A 13,318-nucleotide genomic window follows, 5' to 3' on the forward strand; every position below is an offset into this window, starting at 1 on the left:
TCTCTTCCCCTCCCCCCCAAATGTTCCCATCCCTGGAGGCTGAAGGTTGTTGGACATGACTCTGGGTGGTGGACTCTCTTTATGTCTCCCAGTCCAGGAGTATTTTTTGGAGGAGGGAAGATGGAATGTCTCTCTCTCCTCTGGCAGATGCGAGGCGCAGGGGTGCTGGTCCCCAGGCCAGGATCTTCTCTCCCTACCTCCTCTCCGGAAGATTTTTGCAGGTTGTCTCCCCCTCCCCCCGACCCCAGTTCCCGCGCGGGCGGGACTCAGTTCCTGGCTGACTGGGTGTCCCCGTCCCCCGCTCCACTGTCCCGGGCTGGGGAATGTGGCCTCCGGGTGTCGCTCCTCCCTGTGCCCGCTGGGGGGCGCCTGCTACCTTGCGGCTCCGGCTGCGCTTGGCTGAGGACTAATCCAGCGCGGGTTTCCCACAGGCAGCGGCCCCGGCCGGGTGCAGCGGGCTCCGGCTGACTGAGTATGGGGGAGCAGCTGCCGCCGCTGCTCTCCGGCTGCCCTTGCACCGCGCCCGCCGGCAGCTTCGCCCCGGGGCTCTGCCCTGTCTCAGCCTGAAGGGCGCTCGCACCGTGTGCACCCGGGCGGGGAGGGGGCGATGATCCCGGCGTGCTAGCGGCTCTGAAGCAGTCGGGCTCCGCTGCGTGCATCTTGCGGCGGGCGGCGGCGGCTCCCCCCGCCCTCGCCTTGCAGCTCAGCCCGGCCCCGGGGAGCAGAGCCTGATCTCTGCCAACCTGCCGCCGCGGGCGGGTCGCAGCCCTGCTGCTGGGCTCCAACTTTGATTTCTTGTTCGGGGGGGAGGGGGCGCCTCCTGCCCAGCCACCCACACCCCGTGCTTTGCCGCTGCCGCCGTGTTTTGCATGGATGCACCATGGCCACGCTGGTTTGCAGGGTGCAGTTCTTAGATGACACCGACCCCTTCAATAGTACCAACTTCCCCGAGCCCACCCGGCCTCCTCTCTACACCTTCAGGGAGGACATCGCGCTCGTCACCCAGCTGGCCGGGGTGCACCGCCTGCTCAGAGCCCCGCATAAGGTACAGGGGTGGGTGTGGGGGCGGTGTTAGGAACCATCCTACTCTGTTGGGGGGGGGGGATACAAAGAAACCTACCCCTGTGTTGGGGGGGAGGGGGAGACTTAGAAACTATCCCTGCAATGGGGGGAGGGGGATTTAGCTACTCAATGTTGGAGAGGGAAAGGGGCATTTGAAAGTATCCCTTAGTTGTTGCGGGGGTGGGAGTTAACTCACTCCCTTGGTGGGGAAGTAGGGAACTGGGACTAGAGGGGATCAGTAGCACAGATACTCACACTAGCTGTAAATGTGATCAGAGGCATGGTCAGTGCTGCTGCTGTCACAGTTACTAGTGGTGGAACGTGTGCTGATTCCAGTGATGTTACATATTAGGCAGAAGTAGGAGGCTATTCTGCGTTTTTGTGTGGCTGAAGAGGGAGATCTAGATATTTTTTCCTTCCAGCAGGAAGAGGGGGTCTGTAGAGGAAGGGATTGCTGTTCAAGACTGTCTCCAGCTCTTTGATTCCTACTGCTAGAGCAGTGGTTTTCAATCTGTGGTCCATAGACCCCTGGGGGTCCGCGGACTGTCTCAGGAGTCCGCGGAAGGTTGCTGTTTCCATAGAACAATGGTTTTCGACCTGTGGTCTGTGGACCACTGGGGGTCCTCAGATTATGTCTTAGATTTCCAAACGGGTCTGCACCTCCATTTGAAATTTTTTAGGGGTTCACAAATGAAAAAAGATTGAAAATCACTGTACTAGAGGGAACTCAGAGCAACTCTACACTACCGCTTAAGTCGATCTAACTTAACTGTGAAAAAGACACCACCTGAGCGATGCAAATTATGGCAAACTAAGCGTTGTCCACACCAGCGCTATGTCGGCAGGAGACGCTCTCCCATGACATAGCTTCCCCCTCTCATGGAGGTGGAGATATGCCGACAGCATTGGAAGAGAGCATCTTCACCAGTGGTGCTACAGCGGCGCAGCTGCATTGGTGCATCTGTGTCGATTTAGTGCTTCTAGTGTAGACCTGCCCTAAGACTGCATTCAGAAAGAAGGGATTGTGCAGCAGGACTCAGGCAGAGGCTCAGTTAGTGTTCAGTGTACTCCTTATAAAATAGTATAGTATTCTGCATTGATACCCCACACATTGCAGTGAGGCAACTGTTATGTGACTCTTCCTGTGACTGTCAAATAGTGTAGCATAAGTATAAATGGAGCAGAGTTGTTGCCCATGCTTGTGATGGAAGTGAAGAGCAATACAGACCCTTTCTGTGTCAGAGGAATACAGGTATCCTGTGGAAAGGAATGCTGGATCCTGACTGTGTACGAGAAAAGTCTTTCAAATCAGAAACACAGAGGATGAAAAGATCTATGCCTAGTAACATGTCATTTTTGTACTCAACAGGACTGTAGACTGAGTGATATTTTCATCCTAACTCAAATTTGCCTTCTGCCTGATTTAGGAATATCCCCAAACTTCACCAGTTTAGGAAAAGATACCCCAGATCTCACCACCATCATTATCCCTAGTGTCTAGAAATGAGATGTTTTAGAATAACTGACCTTCTTTGTGATTATGTATTTAAATGTGTAGGCTAAAGGAGAGATTTGCAAAGGGACAAATGGGATTATGTCACCTAACTCCTATTGAAAATCAATGGAAGTTTGCCTAATTTTCCTGTGTGCTTTTGAAAACTTCCTCCTAAATGGATAGAATACAAAGTATGCCTAATATTTTTCATTAGTTTTATTCTCCACATTATACATAAAGTCATCTTAAAACTTTTAAAGAAGTGCAGGGGAAGATGTTTGAGAACTGGTGGTGGTGGACTTTGATAGCAATGTTGTTTTCCCATGTGAGTGTATCAAAGAGTTCACTCTTAATAAGTAATCCCTTGACAGAAATAAATTGTGTGTGTAAGTGAGTGGAATGGGTGTCAGGCAGTCTCAACATGGGTCTGCCTGGGACAGCATGCATTTACATCTTTAAAAGTGAACATGTTTATGAAAGAATGTGTTAGTGTCTTCATGAATCATCAGGTCACAGTATTGTACGTTCATGAGACGTCACTTTTCATTTCCAAAAATATCTACAGGGCAGGCATGGCTGATGCGTTAGTTGTGACCATTTTATTTGGAAGCCCTTGAATCAGGCCAAATCTGTAACAAATTTGACATGTCTGCCCCTTGTTAGTAACCTCTTCAGAGTATCATGGGATTTTGAGAAACCATTTATTGTTTAGGAAGGTTGGCTAAGAGCATGTTCATGCAGAGCAGGGTTTAAGCTATTGCTGTTGTGAGGTTTTATAAGCTAAACAGTTGTAGTGAGGGCTTTGTTAAAAATAGCAGTAAGTCTGCTGTCCTTGGAACAATTGATACTGTAGCTCTTCAGAAGGGTAAGTATTGAGTATGCCACTAATGCAAATCCCAGACTTTGTGAAAACTTATGTATCTCTTATATATTTATTTTATTGCATCTGTTGATAAATGTCACTCTCTTCACTTGTGGTCACACACGCAGGCCTGGTTTTGGAATTCTGGGCTTTTCAAAGCAATACGACAGTTTGTTGTTATGAAATACTTTATTTTATTATTTTCTACCTTGTTATTTAATAATCCTTCTAGTCTGTGAATTAACTCAGCAAAGAAGTCAGAGGAAAAATAACAACTGGTGCGTGTTTTCCTATGTGCAAAATAGGAAAAGACCATTTTATCCATTCTTTCATAAAGTGGGTAGGAAATATTCTCTTAACATCATTTGTTGTGTTGTGACCAGCACTCAGGAGCTTGCTGGAGGATGGAAAAAGGCTGTGTGTGCTCTTAGCTTTAAGGATGTCAAAAGACCAATAAAAAATAGTTCAAAGAAAACCTCTTTAAGCAGAAGTTTTACATTTGTAGAACATTTTCTTGCCAAGGTTGCAGAAACTCTGTAGAGGATAGAGCTCTGCATAATGTACAAAAAATGTAGGTGCATTGAATCATATTCTGTTTCTACAACTCAGGGTCAGATTCAGATACTTTAGTCACATTGAATAGTACCTTATTCTGTGAGTAATCCCATTTGAGATTGCTTGTGGAGTAAGATAGTGTGAGTAAGGGCCAGATTCTGATACCTAATTTTGTAGAGCAATCGACTGGGAGATAGTACTTAAAGGTTCTATATCTGACTTCACTGTTGACGTGCTGTAAGGATCCTATTTTTCAAAAGTGGCCACTGACTTTGGGTGTTTTTTGTTTATTTGGAAAACCCAATTTGAGATCACTTGGATCAGATTGTGATTACTTGGAGCAACAGCAGCTTCTATTGACTTCAATTTGAATTGCTAAAAATCAGTCCCATAGTAACTCAGACTTGACTCCCAAAAATTGAAGCATTCAAAATCAGTGGCATTTCTGAACATTGACTTTGTTACCCACTTCTCTTTTTACTCATTTGAAAAACAGATAATACATTTCTCACAGAGGTTTTATGACATTTAAATGATTAAAAAAGAGTTGGGCGTTTTGGGTGGAAGATATGAACCTCCATAGTTGCTGTACAAACACATTTTAAAAGATAGGCCCTGTCCTAAAGACCTTATCATGTGAGGTCCTGAGCCTGCAAACACCTCATGCATCTGCTAATTTTACTCATGTGAGTACTCCCGTTGAACTCAGCAGTATGTGTTTGCAGTATGAGGACCTAATTCCCGTACATTATAGTTATGTCTCCTGCCATTGTCTTAGCTACTTACTAAAGAATTAACCAGATGGGTTTACTCTCTCCAGGTATTTTTGCAGTTTACCTTTTTCCTCCTGTTTGTTTGCTATCTGTACAATAATTTGTGTCATCAGTAAATTTGATCATGGTTCAATATATACCTCTCCTGTGTGGCTTGAAACTCTGGTGAATAGTCTTCTGGGCAATGGGGTATTATGAAGTGGGCCTCTTGCAATCTTTCTTGGTGTTATTCCATTTTGTATTAAATATTGGGTGAAACTATAGTAAAGATCAGAATTACCAGTCACATAATTGAACGCGGTTTGTTGGGGAAGAGTCAACACAGCTTTTCTAAAGGGAAATCATGGCTCACCAGTTTATTAGAATTCTTTGAGGGGTCAACAAGCACGTGGACAAGGGTGTTCTAGTTCAGTGGTGAGCAACCTGTGGCCTGCAGGCCCCATCAGCCCGCCAGCCCCCACCACTTCCCGCAGGTGCCATTGGCCGGGAATGGCAGACCACAGCCAGTGGGAGCTGTGGGCGGCCATGCAAATATAAACAAACTGTCTGGAGTTCCCACCAGCAGATTACCCTGATGGGCCGCGTGCCACCCACGAATCACAGGTTGCCCACCACTGTTCTAGTGGATATAATGTACTTGAATTTTCAGAAGGCCTTTGAAGAGGTCCCTCACCAAAGGCTCTTAGGCAAAAAAGCTGTCATGGGATAAGAAGGAAGGTTCTTTCATGGGTCAGTAACTGGTTAAAAGAGTGGAAATAAAGGGTAGGAATAAATGTTCAGTTTTCAGAATGGAGAGAGGGTTCTGTACTGGGACCTGTGCTGTTCAACATATTCATAAAGGATCTGGAAAAAGGGGTAAACAGTGAGGTAGCAAAATTTGCAGATGATACAAAATTACTCAAGATAGTTAGGTCCAAAGCACACTGTGAAGAGCTACAAAAGGATCTCACAAAACTGTGCGAGTGGGCAACAAAATGGCAGATGACATTCAATGTTAATAACTGCAAAGTAATGCACATTGGAAAACATAATCCCAACTATACATACAAAACGATGGGGTCTAAATTAGCTGTTACCACTCAAGAAAGAGATCTTGGAATCATTGTGGATAGTTCTCTGAAAACATCTGCTCAGTGTGCACAGCAGTCAAAAAACTAAGAATGTTAAGAACCATTAGGAAAGGGATAGATAATAAGACAGAAAATATCTTACTACCACTGTGTAAATCCATGGTACGGCAACACCTTGAATGCTGCATGCAGGTCTGTCACCCCATCACAAAAACAGATATATGAGAATTAGAAAGGCACAGAGAAGGGTAACAAAAATGATTAAGGGTATGGAAAAGCTTCCATGTGAAGCAAGATTAAAAAGACTGGGACCTTTTAGTTTGGAAAAGCAGTAACTAAGGAGGATATGACAGAAGTCTATAAAATTGTGAATGGCGGGGAAGAAAGTGAATAAGTGTTATTTACCTGTTCTCATAACACAAGAACCAGGGGTCACACAATGAAAGTAATAAACAGCAGGTTTAAAACAAACAAAAGGAAGTACTTCTTCACACAGCACACAGTCAACCTGTGGAACTCATTGCCAGGGGATGTTGTTAAGGCCAAAAGTATAACTGAGTTCAAAAAATAATTAGATAATTTCATGGAGCATAGGTCCATCAATGACTTTTAGCCAAGATGGTCAGGGATGCACCACCATGCTTTGGGTGTCCTAGGCCTCTAACTGCCAAAAGCTGGGAGTAGATGACAGAGGATGGATCACTTGATAATTCCCCTGTTCTGGTCGTTCCCTCTGAAGCATCTAGCATTGGCCGCTGTTGGAAGACAGGATACTGGGCTAGATGTACCATTGGTGTGAGCCAGTATGGTTGTTCTTATGTAAGAGAGACTTGAAAATGTCTCTCTAATCCAGTAGTTAGGTACTCGTGTGAGGTGGGAGATCCCTGTTCAAATCCCTTCTCATCGTTGGGCAGAGGGTGGAGTTGCACCGGGAGACTCCCACATAACAGGTGAGTACACTAATCACTGGGCTAAAGATTATGAGGGAAATGTCCTCCCTCTCCCGGCCATTTGTGTGGAGTTAGGCGCGTTCAGAGGATACCTACCAACAGGCCCGTCCCTAGGGAGATGCGGGGCCCGGGGCAGAAGCAACGGATTCGTCTCTTCTGGGACTGACCGCGCTGGGCAATCACACCGGCTGTGGGTCCCCCAAAGCACAGGGCCTGGAAAGAGGGGGTTCAGGGCAGAAGTGATGGATTTGTCTCTTCTGGGACCAACCTTGCCAGCCAAATGCACTGGCCCGTGGCCGCCCTCCAAAAGAGCGGGGCCCAGAGCGGTGGCCCCGATTCGCCCTATCCAAGGGATGTCTCTGCCTGCCAGATTGGGCCCAGCAGGTGAGATAGGTAGGGAGATGTCAGTCTCAACGTGGATTGAGGATCCTTTTGGGACTTAGACATGAAATAGGTGTCTGGATATTATCTATACATTTGTCTTATTCTCTGCATTAGCAATGCAATGCCTGTCTCTTTGTGGCACCTCTCTATCTGGCCAGATACAGCAGTGTGCTTTTATTTCAAATAATCCTTCCTGAAATACAGACCTTTTATTTTCAACAAGTTCTTTTAAGAAATGTTTACATAAAGTTCTGAATTTGAGTATCAACCCTTAGATCAAGTAGAAGAAAAAAAGGCTGCTCTGTAACTTTGGATTTTGGAAGTGCTCCATCAGAATGAGGTGTGAACCTTTTCATTTATTTTTAAAATGTGCAAGTGAAATTAGTGCTCATGGACTTTACTCAGGCACAGTACAGATAGGTGATGTGCATGCCAATCTGCACACTTCTGCTAATGTCCCTCAATTCTGACCGGCACCATTTACCTACTGTTTACCATGTTTCTTTGGGAACACATTTTGATTAGTTAGATCTGTCCGTTTTATACTGCTGCCCATCACCATAGTATCTGAGTGCTTTCCACATAAACTAGTAGCAATAGCAAAGTAGTGGCACTTCTCTCTTTTTGTGTGGGTGTTTTTTTGTTTGTTTGTTTGTTTTATTTTTGTTTGGTAGAGATAAGGGAGTAGAAGGGAGGTTTATTTTGTGAGTGTCACTTATGGTGGAAAGACTCACAAAGAGGAAGGCTTTGAAACCTTTCCTAAAGACTGGAATTCACCTGATCTCCTCTGGAACATTGTTCCGTAGTCAGAGTCCCTCAACAGAGAGCTTTATCTCTAGCTCTCGCATGCTTTGTCCTGGGCTTTGTGATCTGCATAGTCACAGAGAAGTGCAGCTGTCATGATGGTTCGTAGGTTGAAAATTAATCCTTTAATTACTTTGAAAATTAATGCCCCAGTGGACCAATGGTCCATCTAATTCAGTATTCTGTCTCTGACAGTGATGAGTACAAAATGTTTCATATTATACCTTGAAATGTAACATTTTATCTCCTAAAATAAAAACATATTTCATCTAATGTAACTACAGATACTCTTATTATTCATGTAAACTCTATTTCTTTTTTGAAACCTGCTGAGCTCTTGACCTTTATATTTTGTGGCAGTGATTTTCACAGATTAATTATATGTATTTGTTTCCTTTCATCATAAGAACATAAGAACGGCCGTACTGGGTCAGACCAAAAGTCCATCTAGCCCAGTATCTGTCTACCAACAGTGGCCAATGCCAGGTGCCCCTGAGGGAGTGAACCTAACAGGCAATGATCAAGTGATCTCTCTCCTGCCATCCACCTCCATCCTCTGATGAACAGAGGCTAGGGACACTATTCTTTACCCTTCCTGGCTAATAGCCATTTATGGACTTAGCCACATGAATTTATCCAGTTCCCTTTTAAACATTGTTATAGTCCCAGCCTTCACAACCTCCTCAGGTAAGGAGTTCCACAAGTTGACTGTGTGCTGTGTGAAGAAGAATTTCCTTTTATTTGTTTTAAACCTGCTACCTATTAATTTCATTTGGTGACCCCTAGTTCTTGTATTATGGGAATAAGTAAATAACTTTTCCTTATCCACTTTCTCTACATCGCTCATGATTTTATGTACCTCTATCATATCCCCCCTTAGTCTCCTCTTTTCCAAGCTGAAGAGGCCTAGCCTCTTTAATCTTTCCTCGTATGGGACCCTCTCCAAACCCCTAATCATTTTAATTGCTCTTTTCTGAACCTTTTTTAGTGCTAGAATATCTTTTTTGAGGTGAGGAGACCACATCTGTACACAGTATTCGAGATGTGGGCGTACCATGGATTTATATAAGGGCAATAATATATTCTCTCTCTTATTCTCTGTCCCCTTTTTAATGATTCCTAACATCCTGTTTGCTTTTTTGACCGCCTCTGCGCACTGCATGGACATCTTCAGAGAACTATCCACGATGATGCCAAGATCTTTTTCCTGACTCGCTGTAGCTAAATTAGCCCCCATCATATTGTATGTATAGTTGGGGTTATTTTTTCCAATGTGCATTACTTTACATTTATCTACATTCAATTTCATTTGCCATTTTGTTGCCCAATCACTTAGTTTTGTGGGATCTTTTTGAAGTTCTTCACGATCTGCTTTGGTCTTAACTATCTTGAGTAGTTTAGTATCATCTGCAAACTTTGCCACCTCACTGTTTACCCCTTTCTCCAGATCATTTATGAATAAATTGAATAGGATTGGTCCTAGGACTGACCCTTGGGGAAAACAACTAGTTACCCCTCTCCATTCTGAGAATTTACCATTAATTCCTACCCTTTGTTCCCTGTCTTTTAACCAGTTCTCAATCCAAGAAAGGACCTTCCCTTTTATCCCATGACAGTTTAATTTATGTAAGAGCCTTTGGTGAGGGACCTTGTCAGAGGCTTTCTGGAAATCTAAATACACTATGTCCACTGGATCCCCTTGTCCACATGTTTGTTGACCCCTTCAAAGAACTCTAATAGATTAGTAAGACATGATTTCCCTTTACAGAAACCATGTTGACTATTGCTCAACAGTTTGTTTTTCTATGTGTCTGACAATTTTATTCTTAACTACTGTTTCGACTAATTTGCCCGGTACCGATGTTAGACTTACCGGTCTGTAATTGCCGAGATCACCTCTAGAGCCCTTTTTAAATATTGGCATTACATTAGCTAACTTCCAGTCATTGGGTACTGAAGCCGATTTAAAGGACAGGTTACAAACCTTAGTTAATAGTTCCGCAACTTCACATTTGAGTTCTTTCAGAACTCTTGGGTGAATGCCATCTGGTCCCGGTGACTTGTTAATGTTGAGTTTATCAATTAATTCCAAAACCTCCTCTAGTGACACTTCAATCTGTGAGAGTTCCTCAGATTTGTCACCTACAAAAGCCGGCTCAGGTTTGGGAATCTCCCTAACATCCTCAGCCATGAAAACTGAAGCAAAGAATCCATTTAGTTTCTCCCCAATTACTTTATCATCTTTAAGCGCTCCTTTTGTATTTCGATCGTCAAGGGGCCCCACTGGTTGTTTAGCAGGCTTCCTGCTTCTGATGTACTTAAAAAACATTTTGTTATTACTTTTGGAGTTTTTGGCTAGCCGTTCTTCAAACTTCTCTTTGGCTTTTCTTATTACACTCTTGCACTTAAGCTGGCAGTGTTTGTGCTCCTTTCTATTTACCTCACTAGGATTTGACTTCCACTTTTTAAAGGAAGTCTTTTTATCTCTCACTGCTTTTTTTACATGGTTGTTAAGCCACGGTGGCTCTTTTTTAGTTCTTTTACTGTGTTTCTTAATTTGGGGTATACATTGAAGTTGGGCCTCTATTATGGTGTCTTTAAAAAGGGCCCATGCAACTTGCAGGGATTTCATTTTAGTCACTGTACCGTTTAACTTTTGTTTAACTAACTCCCTCATTTTTATATCGTTCCCTCTTTTGAAATTAAATGCCACAGTGTTGGGCTGTTGAGGTGTTCTTCTCCCCACAGGGATGTTGAATGCTATTGTATTATGGTCACTATTTCCAAGCGGTCCTGCTATAGTTACCTCTTGGACCAGCTCCTGCGCTCCACTCAGGATTAAATCTAGAGTTGCCTCTCCCCTTGTGGGTTCCCATACCAGCTGGTCCATGAAGGAGTCATTTAAAGTATTGAGAAATTTTATCTCTGCATTTCATCCAGAAGTGAAATGTTCCCAGTCAATATGGAGATAATTGAAATCTCCCACTATTATTGGGTTCTTAATTTTGATAGCCTCTCTAATTTCCCTTGGTATTTCATCATCACTATTACTGTCCTGGTCAGGTGGTCAATAATAGATCCCTAATGTTATATTTTTATTAGAGCATGAAATTTCTATCCATATTGATTATATGGAACATATGGATTCGCTTAAGATTTTTACTTCATTTGAATCTACATTTTCTTTCACATATAGTGCCACTCCTCCCCCTGCATGACCTGTTCTGTCCTTCCGAAATATTTTGTACCCCGGAATGATTATGTCCCATTGATTGCTCTCAGTCCACCAGGTTTCTGTGATGCCTATTATATCAATATCCTCCTTTATCACAAGGCACTCTAGTTCACCCACCTTATTATTTAGACTTCTAGCTTTTGTGTACAAGCACTTTAAAAACTTGTCCCTGTTTATTTGTCTGCCCTTTTCTGATGTGCCAGATTCTTTTTTATGTGACTGTTTATCATCTGATCCGGCCCTTATATCATCCTCTTCCGTCCTCTGTTCCTGACTATAACCTGGAGAATCCCTATCATCAGACTCTCCCCTAAGAGAAGTCTGTGTCTGACCCACATGTGTCTCTGCAGCAGTCGGCTTTCCCCCATCTCCTAGTTTAAAAACTGCTCTACAACCTTTTTAATGTTTAGTGCCAGCAATCTGGTTCCACTTTGGTTTAGGTGGAGCCCATCTCTCCTGTATAGGCTCCCCACATCCCAAAAGTTTCCCCAGTTCCTAATGAACATAAACCCCTCCTTTCTACACCATCATCTCATCCATGCATTGAGACTCTGAAGCTCTGCCTGCCTACCTGGCCCTGTGCGTAGAACTGGAAGCATTTCTGAGAATGCCACCATAGAGGTCCTGGATTTCAGTCTCTTCCCTGGCAGCCTAAATTTGCCTTCCAGGACATATTTCCTACCCCTCCCTATGTCACTGGTGCCTACATGTACCATTTCCACCGGCTCCTCCCCAGCACTGCACATAAGTCTGTCTAGATGCCTCGAGAGATCCGCAGCCTTCGCACCAGGCAGGCAAGTCATCATACGGTTCTCCCAGTCATCACAAACCCAGCTATCTATGTTTCTAATGATCGAATCTCCCATTACTAACACCTGCCTCTTCCTAGTAACTGGAGTTCCCTCCCCCGGAGAGGTAACCTCAGTGCGAGAGGCAACCCCAGCACCATCTGGAAGGAGGGTCCCAACTATGGGAAGGTTTCCCTCTGCTCCCATTGACTGCTCTGCTTCCCTGGGCCTTTCTTCCTCCTCAACAGCACAGAGGCTGTCTGAGCGGAGGTGGGACAATTCTACTATGTCCAGGAAAGCCTCATCAACATACCTCTCTGCCTCTCTTAGCTCCTCCAGTTCTGCCATCCTGGTCTCCAAAGTCCGTACGTGGTCTCTGAGGGCCAGGAGCTCCTTGCACCGACTGCACACATAGGCCACCCGCCCACAAGGCAGGTAATCATACATGCTACACTCAGTGCAATAAACTGGATAGACCCCACTCTGCTGCTGGGCTTCTGCCTGCATTGTCTCCTAGTTAATGAAAGGGTGGTTTAAAGAAAGGGGTTTTGGAATATGGTTTGGATTATAGTTTTTAAGGGGACTACAGGGGAACAGGTAGGACCGACAAGAGACCCCCTCTCCCTTCCCAACTCCCTTGCAAAACTCCCTGTTAGCAGCCGCTGGTCGCAAGCCCGCTGGTCGCTTGTGCGCGGCTTTGTAAATCCCTGGCCTGAGTTAATGCCCCGCCCACTGATTAAGGCTCAGCCCAATTCACTGCTCTACAGGCAAAATGCTTCTGAAATAAATGTAGTCCAACTTTACTAATTCTGGGTCACTGAGAACGAAAATGATGCTTAAAATTGTTGATTGGCTCTAGTTTTCAAGATATGCTATTGAGTCAGTATATACGACCCTTGACTTGGGAATGGCGGAGGATAAGTGAGTTATAAAGGGAAGGGATCTCAGTTTAAACCAGAAATGACTAAAATACCTCTTTGACTGGATCTATGAATAAATCTATGACTGGGTTTGAACAGTACTTGCTTTTTAGGCAAAACAATGAATGATACAATCTGAAGCTGGTATTGCATCATATATGATATGAATTGCATCATGTTATTCCTAGAAGTCACGGATGATGCAATCATAACGAAGCTTGCATCACTCTGCTGTACAAATTGCCCTATATCAGCTCTAGAAATCATACAGTGTCATGCTCTCTTATCTGTCAGTGTTTGATTTTGCAAAGGGACACATTTCTGTTTAGCCAAAGTGAACAGAGATGCCTCAGACTTGTATGAACAGTGCAGATAACTTCTGCTATGTTTGTGGTGAAGTGACTTTTGCATCACAAAAGC

The 13,318-nt window shown here is 44.1% G+C and overlaps 1 protein-coding gene across 11 annotated transcripts in view; it reads left to right on the forward strand.

Annotated features, from left to right (window-relative positions):
- The first annotated feature begins 445 nt into the window (after nt 1-445).
- FHOD3 (formin homology 2 domain containing 3) overlaps nt 446-13,318 on the forward strand; it is a 657,808-nt gene continuing 644,935 nt past the window's right edge. For 7 of the 11 annotated variants that reach the window (XM_050937648.1, XM_050937649.1, XM_050937650.1 and 4 more), the window contains exon 1: nt 447-1,045. In XM_050937648.1, the coding sequence (XP_050793605.1) occupies nt 881-1,045 (165 nt within the window). In that variant the 5' untranslated portion in view covers nt 447-880. Of the gene's footprint in view, nt 1,046-13,318 lie in introns of all 11 variants that reach the window. The other 4 variants (XM_050937644.1, XM_050937645.1, XM_050937647.1 and 1 more) reach the window with 1 other exon arrangement.

This window comes from Gopherus flavomarginatus, chromosome 2 (assembly GCF_025201925.1).
Source record: "Gopherus flavomarginatus isolate rGopFla2 chromosome 2, rGopFla2.mat.asm, whole genome shotgun sequence".
Classification (NCBI taxonomy): Eukaryota; Metazoa; Chordata; order Testudines; family Testudinidae; genus Gopherus; species Gopherus flavomarginatus.